The sequence below is a fragment of the Fistularia commersonii genome, chromosome 33, assembly GCF_037954325.1.
Source record: "Fistularia commersonii isolate RoL2024-O1a breed Wild chromosome 33, RoL_Fcom_v1.0, whole genome shotgun sequence".
Lineage (NCBI taxonomy): Eukaryota > Metazoa > Chordata > Actinopteri > Syngnathiformes > Fistulariidae > Fistularia > Fistularia commersonii.
The window spans coordinates 3,453,433-3,470,855 of record NC_141316.1 but is presented as its reverse complement, the minus strand read 5'-3'; the positions used below and the strand labels follow the sequence as shown (position 1 = coordinate 3,470,855).

Below are 17,423 nucleotides of genomic sequence, written 5' to 3'. Positions count from 1 at the left end.
AAATGAGTTCACGCTCTTCTCTGCCTATTTCAGCAACAAGTGAGACAAAGAGGACTACATCTTCAAGCGGTTCACGAATACTTCCGCCCTGTGACGTCATATGACGCTATTTGTCTGCGACCACGTTTATGCGCCTCATACAGAAATGGCGAGCGGTAAGAAGAGTGCTTTGCTTTCCTCTCTGGCAGACTATGGAGACGATTCAGAGCCGGATTCAGACCCCGAACCAGAGGAGACAGGTATTAGATAATCGATTATTAATGAACAGTTTTGTTTATTTTCCTAAAACATACGATAAGAACCGTATACTACCCACCGCAAATCTTCAGGTGGCCGGTTGTGTTAGCCTGTAGCTAACACTAGATCATGTCTAGAATAAAGTCAAAGTTTTTGTCTGGAAAAAGTTTACATTTCAGACAGATAGTGGACCTTGGCGTTTTAACAGACGTACTTGTAGGTATTCATTGCCTTTTTCCCGTTTATGATGCCAAAATTGGCTAATTTTACAACGCAAGTGTCGTGTTTTGGTTAGCGTCATCCGTGGTATTGTTGGCGCCGACTCATCTCATTTATCAATAATAGGTTTTATTGTTTTTACGCCATGTAAACAGATGTAGCCACGTCGAAGCGAGGTTTTATCTTCTTCTAGACGAGGAATCTGTCCACCCGACTTTGTTGTACACAAGGGTGTATATGCCGGAAAGAAAAAAAAACACTTGAACAGTTTTCCATTAGACTGGCAGTATAGCTGTTGTCACTACTTGACGACTATCCTGTTCCTTTGGGTTGCCAGGGGGTCGTGGAGGGGGTCTTGTATACGGTTATGATGATGATGACATGAACAGAACTGAGGACGTCGTGGACAAGGCGTCTGGAGATGAAGACAGCAGAGAGAGCAACTCGGTCAGTATTTGTGTCTCATTGGAGTATATCATTTGGCTTCGTGACTTGGATTTGAAAATCGCCATTCGTCTCAATGTATTACTTACCAGTTTCCCTATCCTAAACTTGTTTCTCATGTGTCAATAGAATCTATATGATAAGTTGGAATCTACTGTACTGCATATTGAAACATAGTGTCCCATCAGGCTCCCCAACTATCTTTGACAGAAGTTGCACCTGGTTACACCAGTGTCATTGTGATCAGCCCCCAATACATAGACTTGAAAAACAGACGATTATACCATAACTAATTCTGTTCCTTTACTATATTGCCTGCTCCCATGACTACCATGAACCAAGTTCATTTGTCTCATTTGTTACTGCTGTAGTTTGCTGCTCCTCTAACATAAGTATGACTGACATTCAAGATACATAATGCAAACAGATTCCCTCAAAATAAAATGCATGGTGTTATTGTCCTGCAGAATATGATAATCTACCCAACAAATTGTTTGCCCGTGTTTTCTAGTCTTGGAAGTAAACACTGGTGATATGGATATGTGACTCAATTTATTGTCTGAGATTGATGTGAAACTTTGAAGCAGAAAATTTCAACATAAAAAAACAAATATCGGATGCTGTTGATTAAATTCTTCCCTCCAGTTTGTATTCCACTGATACCCAGGCGCTTGTTCTGTTACCTTTGCACAAATCAGTAAAAACTGAAATTTAAGGGTATTTCTATTTATTTTACAAACCAAAGGCCCTTTTGCACTGAACTAGTATCTGGAGATCATATGTGACCAACAAATTCCTCATCCAACGGTTTAATGTGGCACAGTCACGCAGAATAAGCTGTGTTTGTATTTTAGATAGTTTTTAACCTATGCTGATTGAGGAACACGAAAGGAAATAGTTGTACAGTCTACCTGTTCCTGTCTTTAGGGATTGGAAAAAGTGCAGAAAAAAGCATTGGAAAGATTTTGTGAGAGGGAAGCGCCCTCCGGCATTTGCATCCAAAATGCTGTCAAAACATCCAGTCAATATTTCTTCAGTGGCCTTGATATTTTCAAATCATAAAAGAGGTAAAAGACACAGAAGTAAAAGCAACCCAGGAAGCGTGAGCATGAGATCCTGAGAAACATCTCTTATTAGAAGAACTGTCAAGCGGTACCTGTCTTTAATGGAATATCATATGTAACTCAGAGCAGGATATTTTTAAAACGTATTAGAGATTTAAGCAGATTTGAATTGGATTAAGACTCCAGATGCAGGCAGGCAGTGTAATTACTACATATAAAATGAGGTCCATCGGAATCCTGCCACTCCCAAATCTGATTTCAACAAAATGAGGATCACAAACAATACAGGCACAAATTAGGCAATTGCCTGTGTGAAATGACAAACAATATTGTCTCTGCTGAAACTCATTATATTGAGTGTTTTATCAGCGAGTGACATTATGCTATCAATGGAAGTAATTTCAGTATTAATAGTATACATATGATATGTGTTTTAATTATTCCCTGTGCCTGTGATTCACCATGCGCAGGCTTCACAGGGATGCCCAAAGGGCCACATGACCTCCAGGCTGTAAAACACCAAGGTCTGGATTTGATCACCCCTTTTCAGATAAAATTTGCTTTTAAAAATTTCTATCCATATTAATCTAACCAGCAAAAACTATGCACAGCTCTGATAACAACAGGGCATAGATGCAGTACAAGGCATGTACACAATGCTTACTAATGTGGTTGTAGCGACAAAAAAAGCAATACTATTCAACATGGGGTTGTGAAGTTACAGTGACAACTGATCCTAAGCCATGAATGAGTACATTAGACTCGAAGGTTTGTAAACACTGCAAAATATAATGCAAATTTTAATCACTCCATAATGTCCTTGACAAATTCTCATTATTATTTACACATTCATGTTCTGTGTTTCGTAGCCCTAATGTCCTGAGCGTTTCAAACCTTCAGATAACAACATTCAATGTTGTTTTTACAAGTGTGAACTAATCACGGTTTTTAGTCTGCCCTCAGTCAACAGTGTTGTACACAGTATCAACAATGTGTCGCCTGTTGATGACAGTCAGTTTAATCAGAGCACAGATTGGGGACATTTTGTAGGATCTTTTTATCGCTGCCAGGCAAACATCCACTCCCGAAATAAAGGCTGATGGCTGATGGCCCACGGTTAACCCTCCCTTTATCTGCCACAGACTTGGCAGAACACTGCTTGACTTTATCTTTCATGCAAGGATCAAATTAGTTCTATATTGGTTTACTCTCCACCTATGTTTATTACAAGATAATCCGTCTTCCAATCGCGAGTCTCTCAGATCAAAATGTTTGGTTAAATTTTCAAGTAGCCTCACTGGGCCAGTAAGAAAATAGCAGAATATATTTGACAGGGCATTAGTAGTGCATGATTTTTCATAAAAAACAGATTAAATTCAACCTTTTTATTAAAGTGGATCATGCGTAGCTCTTTCTCTAATCACGCCATCGTGAACTAAAACTTCCTGTTATTACTTCTGAAGATGTGCCCAGATTCCAAATGGGGCTAAAACAGTCTCAGGAGTGAGACTACTGCTTGGTCTCCCTCTTGCTGGTCTCTACTCCTTCTTGTCCAAATGATAGTAACCCTTGCATTTTTGTTTTTATAGGAAATGGAGGAGTCTGATGAGGGGAGAGACGCAGATGATGCTGAGGTACTTTAACCATCGCTAGATGGTGCTGTGATCTCATGTGCTGGTTAAGTGACAAATGACCTGCTGCTTCTTGCATTGAGTTGCTTGGGTGTTTCATTTGTTGGAAGACACTCTTCCTCCTGCCTAGTTTGTACTTTATCAACCTTTGTCATTTCGTGGGTGTGTGAACTGTTCCGGCCCTTAGTCAAATCCTGACGAGATTGAGATGAGAATGAGTCACAAATCAAACAAGTAAAAGGGACGGGCATTCTGTCTCATGGATTGATCACAGTCTACGACGCCGCCTCCTGTAAGTTTACTGGTTATACATTGGGGCAAAAAAGTATTTAGTCAGCCACCAATTGTGCAAGTTCTCCCACTTAAAAAGATGAGAGAGGCCTGTAATTTTCATCATAGGCACACTTCAACTATGAGAGACAGAATGGAAAAAAAAAGATGTTGTGGACGGGTTTCTTTTATTCTGATAACCAGTTCAAACAGGTGCCATTAATACAGGTAACATGTGGAGGACTAAGGCGCCTCTTACCAAAGAAGTTACAGGTCTGTTATGGCCATAAATCTTGCCTTTTTTGTACATGACCAAATACTTTTTTCCCATCATAATTTGCAAATAAATTCTTTAAAAATCAGATAATGTGAGTTTCTGGATATTTTTTCTTTTTTTTTGCATTCTGTCTTTCATAGTTGAAGTGTACCTTTGATGAAAATTACAGGCCTCTCTCATCTTTTTAAGTAGGAGTCTTTGCACAATTGGTGGCTGACTAAAATACTTTTTTGCGCCACTGTAATAAACTGAATGGCTATAGCAATGTTTAATGTTATATAAGTAGCGTGTCATGCCGTGATTGCTTAACTGTGCTGATATAAACACATGAGACATTAATTCTTGACTGAGTACATGAATTGTTTGCACAAGGCAGGTCGAATTGAGAGATTGTACATTTCTACAATGACTTATTACGTAACCCTTAGCTAGCTTTAGCAGCAGGTCTTTGGAACATTTGTTTTTGTCCTTTTTCAAACTCAGTGTTAAAGAGATCAGTGTATTAATCAGTTGATCAAATCAGTTGATTAGTCAAAGTTGTGCGATAGGAACTTCGCATGAATTCTAGTTTAAGATCCGAGAAGTGTTTCGACATCATTCAAAAAAATGAAACAACCTGCGTATCAGTCTTTTAGTAATACATTTAAGTGTGCAGCTCGCTCTTCCAGTGAGTAGAGGAAGACTGGAGAACTTTCTTTATTGCTAAAAATGAGCAAGCATCGTGTACGTGCGATTAAGTCAACCACCAGTCTGCATTCGCACTGCACAAGGTTTATCAAGTACTGAATGTGTGGGATAAATGTACCGGTAGACAATTCAGTACCACTCAACTATTGACTGAAGACATTAACTGTTTAGAAGGCTTAAAAATAGCAAATGTGGTGATTTTCAAAAAATATTTTCCCCACGTGTATATAATTAATATTGAGTTTATCTCACAAAGCTATGACCTATTAATCGTGTAGTATTTTTTTGTTTTTGTTCCTATGGTGGACCTTATACGAGTGAAGACTCAAACACATAACTACATGGTAAACATATATTGAATCATTCTTAATAGTGCATTGATGAGAAGTCGGTGTTGATTGTTTATAGAGAGCAGTCTGTGGCCACATGCATCAATCCACCTTTCAGTTTAGTCTCCTTTGACTTTTGAACAAATTCAGAAATAGACTGAAGATAGTAAGCAATTCCAGGGCTGCAGCTTTCTAGCTCGGTGACACCAAGCTTGAAACGGAGCTCTGGTGAAATGAGAATTTAAAGCCCCAGCCTTGCACACCAGGTGCCATTTCTTTTTAAAGTATTTTTGTTTTGGATTTCTGCCTGCAGGCTTCGCAAACCACCTCCGTTTCTTTCACATCTGATCCCTCCCTGTTCCTCCACGTGATTTGGCCAACTTCAGGACAATTCTTTGAAGTGCCCATGCAGTTGCTAGGTGACAGCGTGATGCCTGTGAATAACAACAGTGTTCCTTTGTGCTGAACCTGCATTCTGCACACAATGCTGGCACAACAGGCAGCATATTTTAAAGGGTGCGCAAGAATTCTCCTGAGGCTAAGTGCTCAGTGGAGTCTGCCCAGATTTACTGTTCTGCTTTCTAATATATCTTCGAAACTTCTTTATCCACAGCAATTTGAGTTGTAAGGTTGAGATACATGTGTTTTTTTTCTAACCCCCACATTTGTCATCAAAGTCGACTTTCTGTTCTTACATTGTTTCCCTGCGCTCCCCTGTCTCTCGGAGAGATAAATCCCTGATGCATTCGTCACTCTCGCTCTGCCCTCTGTTTTATAGATCTCAGAAGCAGAGAAAAAGGACCCAAATGAGCTTGTTGGTGAGTGTACACACACATACAAACATTCATCAAAAAGCTTATACCAATTCAGGCATCATTACATGTTTATTGTGTCTGTCACATAAAGTTCATTTGAGGGTCAACTTGCACTCTAGCTGGACAGAAAAAGATCTACATACCCACTGGGGGCAGCAGCGTGTGTCAGGGTTCACTCTTATCTCTTAAAAAATTGGAAAATACCTGACCTTTTTTCCAGCCATGGAAAATTTGAGTCTTGTCCTATTGTCTTGTATATATCTTCTGCTGTTCCTATTAAAATCATGCTACTTGGGCAAAATGTGCGCCTAGAGCCTGTATGAAGGCTGCAATGTATGAATGTATATATTAATCTGAGAAGGACATTTTTACCATATTTTTCTGACCAAGCCTGCCTGGTGCTTCCCACCTTTGTCATTGCTGCAACCCACCACCACCCTGCCAGGATTTTCTCTCTAAGTTAACGTTGTGGAGAAACTGTCAATAAGTTTATCGCTTATGTGAGACCGAAAGATTAGGCCCAACTGAACAATCCACAAACAAGTAACTGATTAAAGTCTGTCAACACTAAGATTTAATCTGACTGAAAGCCCAAATGGATATTTACAGATCTATCTTGTATCACAGCGTAATAGGAAGTGTGATAGAAGTGTACAGTATGTACAGTCACTGTACAACTCAGTCATAGATTTGATGAGTAAACACTCGTGTGTGCGTGCGTGCCTTTGTTAGCTGTCTCACTTCTGAACATCCAGGTGAAAAAGTGATGAGTAAAAATGACATTTTAAGTGCAGGAGTCCTCTAAACTGATCATTTATAACCAAAAACTCCAGTCGCACCTTGGATCTTTCAGACAAAGCAAATTAATGAAGTCAAGAATGATCCGCTTACAAAATAGGTGATGAGGACGCACAAAATAGCAACCTCTTTTTTTTTTGTCCTTGATAATGGCATAATGCCTGGATGCAAGAGGAACTTTCTGAAATATTGTGGACGTCATCATTCCAACTCAATGGGGTGTTGGTTACATACAGGTAAACCACTGATGGAATCAGACAAGTTGAAAGTGTCTCCTGTCCAACACTATACGGGCAGATGGGTGAGGATAACTTACCTCTCGAGGTGTGTAATATTGAGCGTCACGCCCAACAGGAAATAAATGAGGGAGTGGAGTCACACATATTGCCAGTTACTGTTGAACCCCTCAGCCGTTAATTAGCGATCGTCTGATCATGCTTTTTGCTGTTACAAAATATTGCACTCCTTTAACTGCAATTGTAAAGGTACCGTAAGAACTACTGATTAGAAGAGATAAACGGGAAGGGTATATTCAGTTGTTCTTTAGTTCCCTGTCAAAGCTTCACACCAAATCCACTTATGCATGGAAATTGCAAACACCAGATTTGCAGCAATAACAAAAAACAGATTGTCTTGCATAATAAAGAATAGCTTAACTTAACTACTTTATTTGCAGTTTTCTCAACCAGAATCAAATATGTGTTTGAAAATAACATTGCCACTGATCTTCACTTTAAATCTGTCTTTTGAATGATCTCGGAAAAACTGGAGTCCTTTCAAAAAAATTCTGATTATTTTCTTCCAATGTTCTCTACAACTTGCACCTGCACTTTGTGGTTTAAATCAATTTATTCTTTATGGCTTTAAGATTTTATTTGTTATTGTTTTTACCTCGCTTACTTATTGGAGTCTTTTTTGTATAAGCAAATTACTTTGCTAAAAGTTGCAAAAATCCAATATCAGTGTTAGATACATGAAACACAGTTTTTGTAACACAATTTTGTTCATAAGGATTGTGTTGCTCTCAACAGAATTTTATTCAATAACAAATTTTAATATGGTGAATAAGCTGATGGATTAAGTCACCAGATGTAAATCTTAATCATTGATCGATGTAATTACTCTGACAGTGAATTTGTAACCTGCCTCACTCTAAATCATCTGTGAATCAAATAACCCATTTCCGGACATCCTCCAGTGCACTCCCTTTTTATTTCCCACTTTTACTGACTTTTCACAACCATAAAATCACAGTCACCAAGGAAAGGGAAATGCACTATTGTAATTTTTAGTTTTGAAACAGTCTCCCTTGTCATCAGTGCAGTGTGCAAGTGTGAGTCACACTTGACATTCCTGTTGCAGAGCCTGGCCCCTCTGTCTTGTCTGTCAGTAAATGTCACAGTGCGTCTGGCAAGTGGCCTCCTGTGAGTCGGCTGAACACGGCTCTTTGTCCGCTCACTGAAGGGACCAGCATTGTATGTCTGTCCTGTAAGACCCTCAGGCCACAGATTGTGACTTTCTGCCTGTTTACTGCTGGGCAGATGGCAGTTAGGAAGCAGAATATAATCTTTTCACTGTCTGCTTATTACCCAGTCCTCCCTGACTTTGATAGGAAATATTCTTCACATGCACACACACACACACACATGCACAAACAGTTGTTTATCTGGAAGCCAGTGATTTACACTTCCCCACTGGCTGCTGCAGAAACTGAAGGAATTATTTTACTTTCCCAATACCAAACCTCTTCACCAAATGCTTGTGACTCATAGGACTTGCCTCGGCAGGTTTTTATCGTCAGGGGGATAAAGTGCTTTTTTTTTTCTTCGTTTTGCTTGAAAAAGTAAAGCGTGCAAAGTCATCCCATATAAGTAACTCCATACCTGTGCTCCTTTTTCTTGTGTGTAGAAATGTGTGCGAGCTTGCATGCATGCATGCATGTTTGCATTACACAGCACAGCTTGACTAGTATAGTCTTGTTAAAAAGCTGGCAGTAGAACTATGGACCCCCGTCAGAGTTTTATAGCCATGAAGGAGGTAAAGCGTTGAAAAGGTAGCCAGTCTGAGGTCACGCATGACCAGTGGACCACTGAGAGCAGCAGACAGACTGGACAATTGCCTGCTCACAAACACCAAATACTTCAGCTCTGGTCTTGTCCTACGGAGAGAGGCCACTGCTATTCGTATTTGTGTTTGATAGCTCTTCATTATTACATTGTGAGTGTGATGTGAGTAAATCACAAATATTCAGCTTCAACTTCAACAGTGGCAGTTGACTGATGATATTTCATAAAAACAAGTCGTCTGATGACAAAAACATGTTATACAGTGCAGGTTTCATCAGTTCATCTAAAGCCTGGAAATAGTGGAAGCGGAAAAACAGGATTGCTTAAGAAATAAGAAGTTTTGACAAATGATGCAGACAAAATTAGTTCTTTTTTATTTGCTAAATTAGAAGGTCTGAGGCCAAACTTTCCCAGCGTTTTATTGAGTTACATTTTTTGTTACTTGTGGAGAACCATCCCCTGGTGTGAAAGCAGAAAGCTCATTAAATCAGCGATGCAAAAAACTAAAGCTCAACCCCCCAATCACAGATTGATTGTACAAGTACGTGGTGCAGGAATTTTCCTGGGGTTTTTTTGTAAGTGAAATTGTTTGCCTGGCCAAACTGAATGGCAGCGCTTTAGAAAATGATCCTCCCATATCAAGTCATGTTCTGACCCGTCAGTAATGCACAGACTGCAAGCAGCTCTTACTCAGGCCGTGATTGACAGGCTGACGACTGTGAAAACCGGCTGTCTGAACAGGATACTGAGTGACACAGAAGAATTCCTGGCCCCGAGTTACACATCGCAGAGACAAATTGAGTGGGGAGAGCAAAAACAAGAGATGAGTCCAAAGGGTGTGACAGAGGGAGGAGTAAGAGGAGCCTCCCTCCTTCACACAAGCCTCGACAGCAGACACACCCGGCTCATACCATGCTCCCTTTAAACCCACTGAATGTTGTTCTGTAATGTTTATTCCCAACAAACCAACCCCTGCAGTATCTCTTTGTCAATTTTTAACTCAGGCCCCAAACTGGCTGATTACATACTTGGGCAAAAATATTGTAATGGTTTTTTTGGGTGTCTTTTTTTTTTTTTGGCTTTCTTTTTTGTAAATTTCTCTTTGCCAATTTAATGTAGTTTGAGTGGTCTCACATTGTAAATGCATAAGGTAAAGATATTCAGCATAAGTTATAAATAAGCAACATAGAAATCAGAAACAGGGATATTTTCTGGATAGTACTACATATTGAGTCTGTACGTAGTTAAGTAAGTGTAGTTATGGGTTTAAATATTTTTTGATCCTTCAAACTAACAACACAATTTCTGCATCGAAATGTGAATGTATTGGAGATACATATCTATACTGTGCATTTCTAAATCTTAATCTTCCATAGGTATTTGTTGTCACACTAATCACAGGGAATGTTCATATTTAAAAGGGTGACGTGTGAATTTCTGTCTTCTCAGCTCTGTTCTCTGAAAAGGTGAGGAACATGTCCCCTGACGATATCAGGATCCCGCCTGAGCCTCCAGGCCGCTGCTCCAGCCAACTACAGGTGCATATCCGACTTATTCGATAACATATACCTCCATACAAACTCCTTTTCTCAAACCCAAAACCACCACTTTGCTCTTTGCAAGTAGATTTCCTACCAACGCCAAAGCCAGTTATTGATTCTAATCAGAGCAGATAAGCCGGTTTGTTGACAAATCTTGGATTGCGGAGGGACTCGGATTAAATTGAGTTCTTAAAGTCCTTGTGACCTACGTTCCTCTGAAAGAAATTTCTTTTTGGGCGGGAAGACACTTTTCAGATCGTGAATTTATCCTGCTAAATAATAAATCCATTGCACCTGCTTCCACTTTCTCAATCTGAAGAGTTATATACGGAAACAAAGACAGTATACAACCAACTGTATCCAAAAAGAGTCTAAATAATTGGGAAACGTCAGTGCAACCAAAGCTACCAAACCATCTAATCACTAAACCAGTCTTATACTCCCCTCATGGATCCCTGTCTTCAAAATTACATTTACTGGATTTTAGCAAAGTGAAGATTTTGATCAGTTTCTATATTTTAGCAGCTCATTCTCCTCTATGTCAAATTAGTTATTACCACATTCATATTTTAAAATGACTAAAAATGTGGGACACAGCAGTAAAGAGTGGGTGGCCCCTTATAAATCCCAAACCCCTTTCTGGTGCCTCTACGTGGACCTTGTATCGTGAATTCAATCATACACATGCAAAGTTGTGACTCAGTTTTATAGGGACATAACGCTATGAAGGTATTTCAGTCTGTCCATAAACATTAACCCTCTGTTGATGGTCTGGTAATACCTGCTAAGCTATGTATTTATTTGATAAAGAAATTCACAAGAAAATTCAGCTGTCTCCACCCAGATTTACGAGACGAAGACCTTCAGTCTCCTGCAGTGGGACAGAAATACATATTGGTGCGTTCATAAATCCTGAGACTTCCCCTGTAATCAGCCATTCTTTGTGAATTTACCCTTCAAGAAGCCAAGACAGGTCAGGACACAAGGTCATCGCAGTGCACGAACCGCCCATAGCCGCCGGGTTGACACACCCCCAAATACTGTCTTATGATTCACCTCCACCAGCACAGCCTGCATATCCCTGCCCCTGGGACATGGAGCAGCTGGAACAGAAGGCTTAAACAGAAGTTTAAATAATTTCAAAACAAATGATGTTCCCCACTGTAAATTCACTTTTCCCTCTGTTGTTTAAACCACTGAAGGAAGCTTCCCCCAAAATATCGCAGTTCTGGAAATACATCAGCTTCCCAGATGTCCCTGGCACACGTACTCTGCACTTCACTTGGAGTACAAAACTTGTAAAAGATCTGAAAAATGTAGGATGTGATGACAGGCTAGTGCCTATATTCACTTGCGAAGAGTCCTTATTCGGGAATTTCTCTGTGTTGTTTGCACTGGGGTGCCTCTCGGTGGGATGGAAATGGTTTTTGTGTGACAGTCTCCTTGAAAATGTTGATTTAGCTGCTTGTCATCTGTGACAGAAGTAACGCCTGGCAGCCTGCTGCATCATTCACGACAGGGTATTTCTGCGGTTCATGACCGAAAGAATCCTCCGACATGTTTTCACTTGTCGTGAAGCAAATATACAGACATCTGCAAAATATAGATTTTGGTGAAGAGACTACTTGTGAAAACAATTAATTTACTATAAATGTGATGTAAACCCAACAATATCCTAGCTATATTTACCACGAAAACCTGACCAGCATAAACCACTGTTGCGGCAGCGGTTAAAGTTCTGAGAACTGTAACCTTAGGACATTGAGTACAAAGGTAATTTAAAAAGCAGTAGGACAGGATATATCAATCGTAACCTGTTCTTTTTTCTTCTTCCTCAAGGTTAGTCTGTGTATAAGGCCAGAGAGACAGTTATTCAGTAATTCACATGAGGTTAGGGAAAAGTCAACGGCAGAGGGTCCTCAAAGCGCCGCACTAATGTGCACCATAGTCAGTTTGAAAGACCCATGCTGTTATGTTACAGGGCGTGCCTCTGTAGCAGAAAGCTCCATAAACACACACTGAAGCAGCACTCACTGGCTTTATGTGATACTGTGTGAATCGGAATTTGAGCACATGGGAGGTATTCCTCAGGGGTGTAATGTTTTATCAAAAGGATACATGAACCCTTCAATGGAAAAGGGGAATGACGGTAAATTCCGAGATAACCGTATCACTTTTATTTGGGGACGGTTAGTTAGAATGAGCGCTCTTCTAGTGAGCTCTGTTAGATATTAATGTATATCTTTGGACAAAATTAAAGCAATGCATTCCATGCTATATTTATCTGGGCTGAAATTTTTACACAAATCTGTCAGTTTCTAGAGGTGACCATAGTGACCACATCTATGTGCAGAAGTGGGCCATTCAAAGATTGAGAATATGCTGTATGGCATCATGGAGGCACTGAAGTTTGTAAAATGGGGAAAAGAGTTTGTTTTAAGTGCTATTGCCATTACTCCCTCTATTGGACCTGCAAATTCTTACCAGGAATTTTCTGGTCCCAATTCAAGTACGACTTTCACCTGTGCAGTTACTTGCTGCTCTGTGTCAAAAAGAGTACATTATAAGAATACCACTAAAATCAACTTATTAATCATGACAGACCCCCAGGTGAGACTTAAGATTCGTTTGGCTTATACCTATGATTTAGCACATCAAGAGGTTCTGTTAAAGAGGTGATACTCACACCCATCATCCCCCTAACTTGTTTGAATTTCAACAGGAGAAGATCCACAAGCTGTATGAGAGAAAGCTACATGGAGACTTTGACACAAACAGCCACATCCAGAAAAAGAAGGAATTTAGAAACCCAAGGTATGCAGCTTAGCGGAGTGATGCTCCCCCACACACACTCACACACAAGACAAAACAGCCCCTATCTTAAACATGTAAATGCGGCATCTGATATGTTAGTGTTTTGTATTTTGCTTTCCGTAGTATCTACGAAAAGCTGATTCAGTTCTGCGGCATTGACGAACAGGGAACCAACTATCCAAAGGACATGTTTGATCCCCATGGCTGGTCAGAAGAGTCATACTATGAAGCTTTGGGTGAGACAGTTTCCCTTTTGCATCTCCCTGTTTTTGATCACTGCTAAAACATCTATGTGTGTGTGTTGCAGCCAAAGCCCAGAAAGTGGAGATGGACAAGTTAGAGAAAGCCAAGAAGGAGCGGACGAAGGTGAGGCTAAAAAGAGCAGAAGGAAGCAGCATAATATTCCTCTGTGCGTCAGGGGCATGTCTCAACCAGCTACTGATCATTTCTACTTCATGTCTTCATTACGCCCAACCCAAGGCCGCTTTTCACTTCAGAAAAGCCCATGTCACAAACAATTTTATGTAATTTCTTCTAAACCTTGAGGTGTTGCCTCTATTCATTTTCCCCCCTCAAAATGACGAGGTAAGTCGAGTCATCGCTGTGGCTGAGAGGCGCTACTGGTAAACACTGTGCAGTAACACTGCTACGGCAGCTGCATATTCATAAAAAGTGACTTCAAATCGACTTGTTGCCTGTGGATGCTCATCTGTTACTCTCTTCTGTGAACATTAGTCAGAGAAATGCAGGGAGCCTAACAGGAGAAAATAAGAGAAATAATATTAATGTGAGAATGAAGGAAAATAAGGTACATGTAATTTTTTACTCTCATTGAATGAATATCGTAGGTCTTCTCAGGTTTATGTGAAAATATCTTCTTGGTTACTCATCTTACTGATTATTGAGAATAAAATGTCATTGACAATGCCATTTTGAAATGCTGTAAACATGTTTTTTTTATTATTATTATTCATTTATTTCTTAACTACACCACTTTTCTGCTGGTATTTAAAATCCAATGAAGTCACCTAATAAGACTCTTTCGTGCAGCCTGGCATTGCAGAAAAATGTTGTTGTGTAAAATAGACAGGGGATTTAACTATGTGTGCTCATCTTGTGTGTTTGACAGATCGAGTTTGTAACAGGTACCAAGAAGGGCACCAACCCCTCTAGCACAGCAGCCTCCACCACCAGCAGCAGCACCACCACCACAGCCACAGGTAAACACATCAACGCCAAAGACTTAATCTTCCTTACAAAAATTTGCTGTCTTTTCGCCGAAAGATTGTGACGGCTTTGCTTACTATTTTAGCTAATGCAGGTGGGGCAAGCCCACCAGGTTTTATATTCAGCAAACCAGACAATACTAAAGGTTAATTGACTAATTAATACAAAAAAACTGAAACGTGAACCAGTATTATACAGTTCAATGTAAGTAAATCTTGTATCTCTAAACTTCTCAAATGTAAATTAATATACCATGTAATATTTTGACAATCACAACAGTTGTCTCATGACACTTAACATTAAAATAAAACAGAAATGCTCAAGTAGCCACATGTCAACAACAGGCATATAAGATCTATATGAGTTTGTACATTCATCAGTAGATTACTTAAAGGTAAGCAAGAAAAATGGTGGTGGTGTGAATATTTGCAGGAAAGAATCTTAAACTCAGTATGAAATGGCAATATAATTTGATATAAAATAGCCATATGGGAACAATATGACATGAAAATTACCCAAAAAAATGTTCTATGAAACATACAAATTACCTTTTTTTTGTATTTACACAATGTCTTTCGGGATTAATAAAGTATTTATGATTTATGATTTGTTTCTCTTAAAAGTTCATATTTAGATGCTTAAATTTCAATTGTTAACCCAGAAAATGAAATAATGATGAATTAAACAACCCCTCACTTGTATTGTTTTCGTACTTTACATGACCTGTCGATCACTACATAAATATTGTGGGTTTTTGTTTTTTTTTTGTCTACCTACTGCAAGTGAATCCACTGTTAAATCACATCCCCTCTTGTGTTTACTTTAATCAGAGGCTCAGAAGAGGAAGAGCAAGTGGGACTCTGCCATCCCTGTGACTTTGGCCCAGCCTACCCTCATTACTACCACAGCCACCCTGCCAGCCGTCGTCTCTGTGACAACCACCGCCAGTGGCACCAAGACCACCGTCATCTCTGCAGTGGGCACCATTTTAAAAAAAGCAAAACAGTGAGCTACAAAGCTGCAGCGACATGCAGGATGTGTCTGTATGAGAGCGGATGAGACAAAGATACCCACGGCATCTCTGATAGACTTTGAACTGATGGTCCATTTCAGTTCATTTTGACCACACAGTCGCACTCTGACCCTCCTGGACTCATTAAATGACTGAGCTGCCTTCTTTCTCTGGGATTGTTAACTGCAATTTTGTTTGAGCTGGGAGGAAAAAAAAAAACATTCAACCTTCACTGAGACAGGCAGTCGATTATCATTAGGTTTTAATATACTGCTAGAAGAAGAGAATGGAGTAGTCGCACAGTTATTCTGTCCATAGCCCTGGTGCAGTATGTTCACATTATGTAAGAGCTGGACATGTTAATACATTCTGCTTTATTTCTATCTCATCAATTCCTGAGCAACTCTGGTAAGATTTTTATTTTTACATTTGTACATACATGAGGATAAGGTGAATAAATGGATCATATGTTGCCTTTTAAGACTGGTTTCCTGTCTAATGTTGACATTTGGCTTTAAAATAAAAGTTCATCAATCTATACCTGACCCCATGGGAAAAAGAGAAAATCATCAATAAATAACAATTATGTAATAATGTAAATATCTGAAATGTAATCATAATAGCAATACTACAAAATTCAAAAGGATTTGTTTTGCACATTTTCCATACAATTTTCAAAAGAATAGATAAATGTACAAGGAAGAAATTAGAAAATTAGGGGGAAGGTCAACTAAAATTTAAAAATTGCACATGATTTCCAGTCTTCTGTCTGTGGAGGTTCTTAGTCAACCAGGTCATGGCTAATCCTTGTCAAAATCTTTTTGTGGTAACTGGACTTAATTTTTTTCCATTGAAGAAGTTTCACTTATCAGGCTGGTTCAAACTGAAGAACCTTCAGATGAGGCATGAAACGTCTTCATTGGAAGAAATTCAAGTCCAGTTGCCGCAAGAACACTTGACAAGGTTTCCAGTCTTATGGTGCTTTTTTGCAAACCACAACACAGGAGTCACTTTGTACTGAAAAACAGGGTCTTGCTTGAAATTATCTAAAAAATTAGAAATTCTTAGCATATGAGTAATTAGTCAGTGAAGAATTACCAGAAAATCTGGAAGAATTTGTCCTTTCTATTAGAAAAATAGGATTCAACAAGTTTGTTTGTCAAGTCTTTTTTTAATGCCCTCCCCCAAAAATGACAGGGCAAATGTCATGTTAAAAAGTGTGAGATGTAACATGAAAATTAGAAATGTAAAAAAAGAAGAAATCTGAAATTAAGTCAGAAGGACTCCTGTATCAAGTAACTTTAACCCAGTGAATTTGCTTATTGGTGAAAATGAAGGTCTGTTTATATTAGTGCTATTATGGCACCCAGATGCTTTTCTATGCATTGTGTTACCATGGAAACAGCTGAACACACCTCTTCTCATAGGGGAAAAGCTTTGTTAAGAGCAAGCACTGAATTATATGAGCACCGACACATTTATGGCACCACACACACACACACGGCCACAGTTTTATGTCTGAGGGAAATGCATGTGTGCTCCAGGTGGATTTTTGAGTTCGACTTTTTCCTCACCTCTGTCTCAAACATCTGACTTTGATCTTTGGTTGCTTCCAGAGGTCTCTGCTGCTCTGAACTTCAAATTGTGCATCAACCAAATTCCTCACCAATGTGGAAAAAACGAGTGTGTGTGTATTTGTGGGGGGGTTAACATGGGAGGACTGTTGCAGCCACACATCACAAATGGTTTTTCAGAAAAAACACCTCTGTGTGCACTGTCACATAGTTGAATTGGGTGCAGTTTTAGAAAAGACTGGCTTCCCTGCACTGTTTGAAACTAAGCTAAATCTGCTCATGTATTTCGAGTCAACAGATATATTTCTAGGGTCATTCATATGAAATTAAATCTTAATAAGTACCAATAGCTTCTATTTAGGAGATTGATCAATTCTATATATATTTCAAGACCGACAAAAAATGTAGTATTTAAGTC

The 17,423-nt window shown here is 39.4% G+C and overlaps 1 protein-coding gene across 1 annotated transcript; it reads left to right on the top strand.

Moving 5' to 3' along the window:
• Positions 1-101: 101 nt before the first annotated feature.
• Positions 102-16,664, top strand: sap30bp (SAP30 binding protein). Its single transcript, XM_086140880.1, has 10 exons — positions 102-239; positions 794-903; positions 3,554-3,598; positions 5,937-5,976; positions 10,287-10,375; positions 13,101-13,192; positions 13,316-13,428; positions 13,500-13,558; positions 14,322-14,412; positions 15,250-16,664. Exons 1-10 carry the CDS (start codon positions 146-148, stop codon positions 15,426-15,428), a joined length of 912 nt encoding a protein of 303 aa, XP_085997006.1. The 5' UTR covers positions 102-145; the 3' UTR covers positions 15,429-16,664.
• Positions 16,665-17,423: the final 759 nt, after the last annotated feature.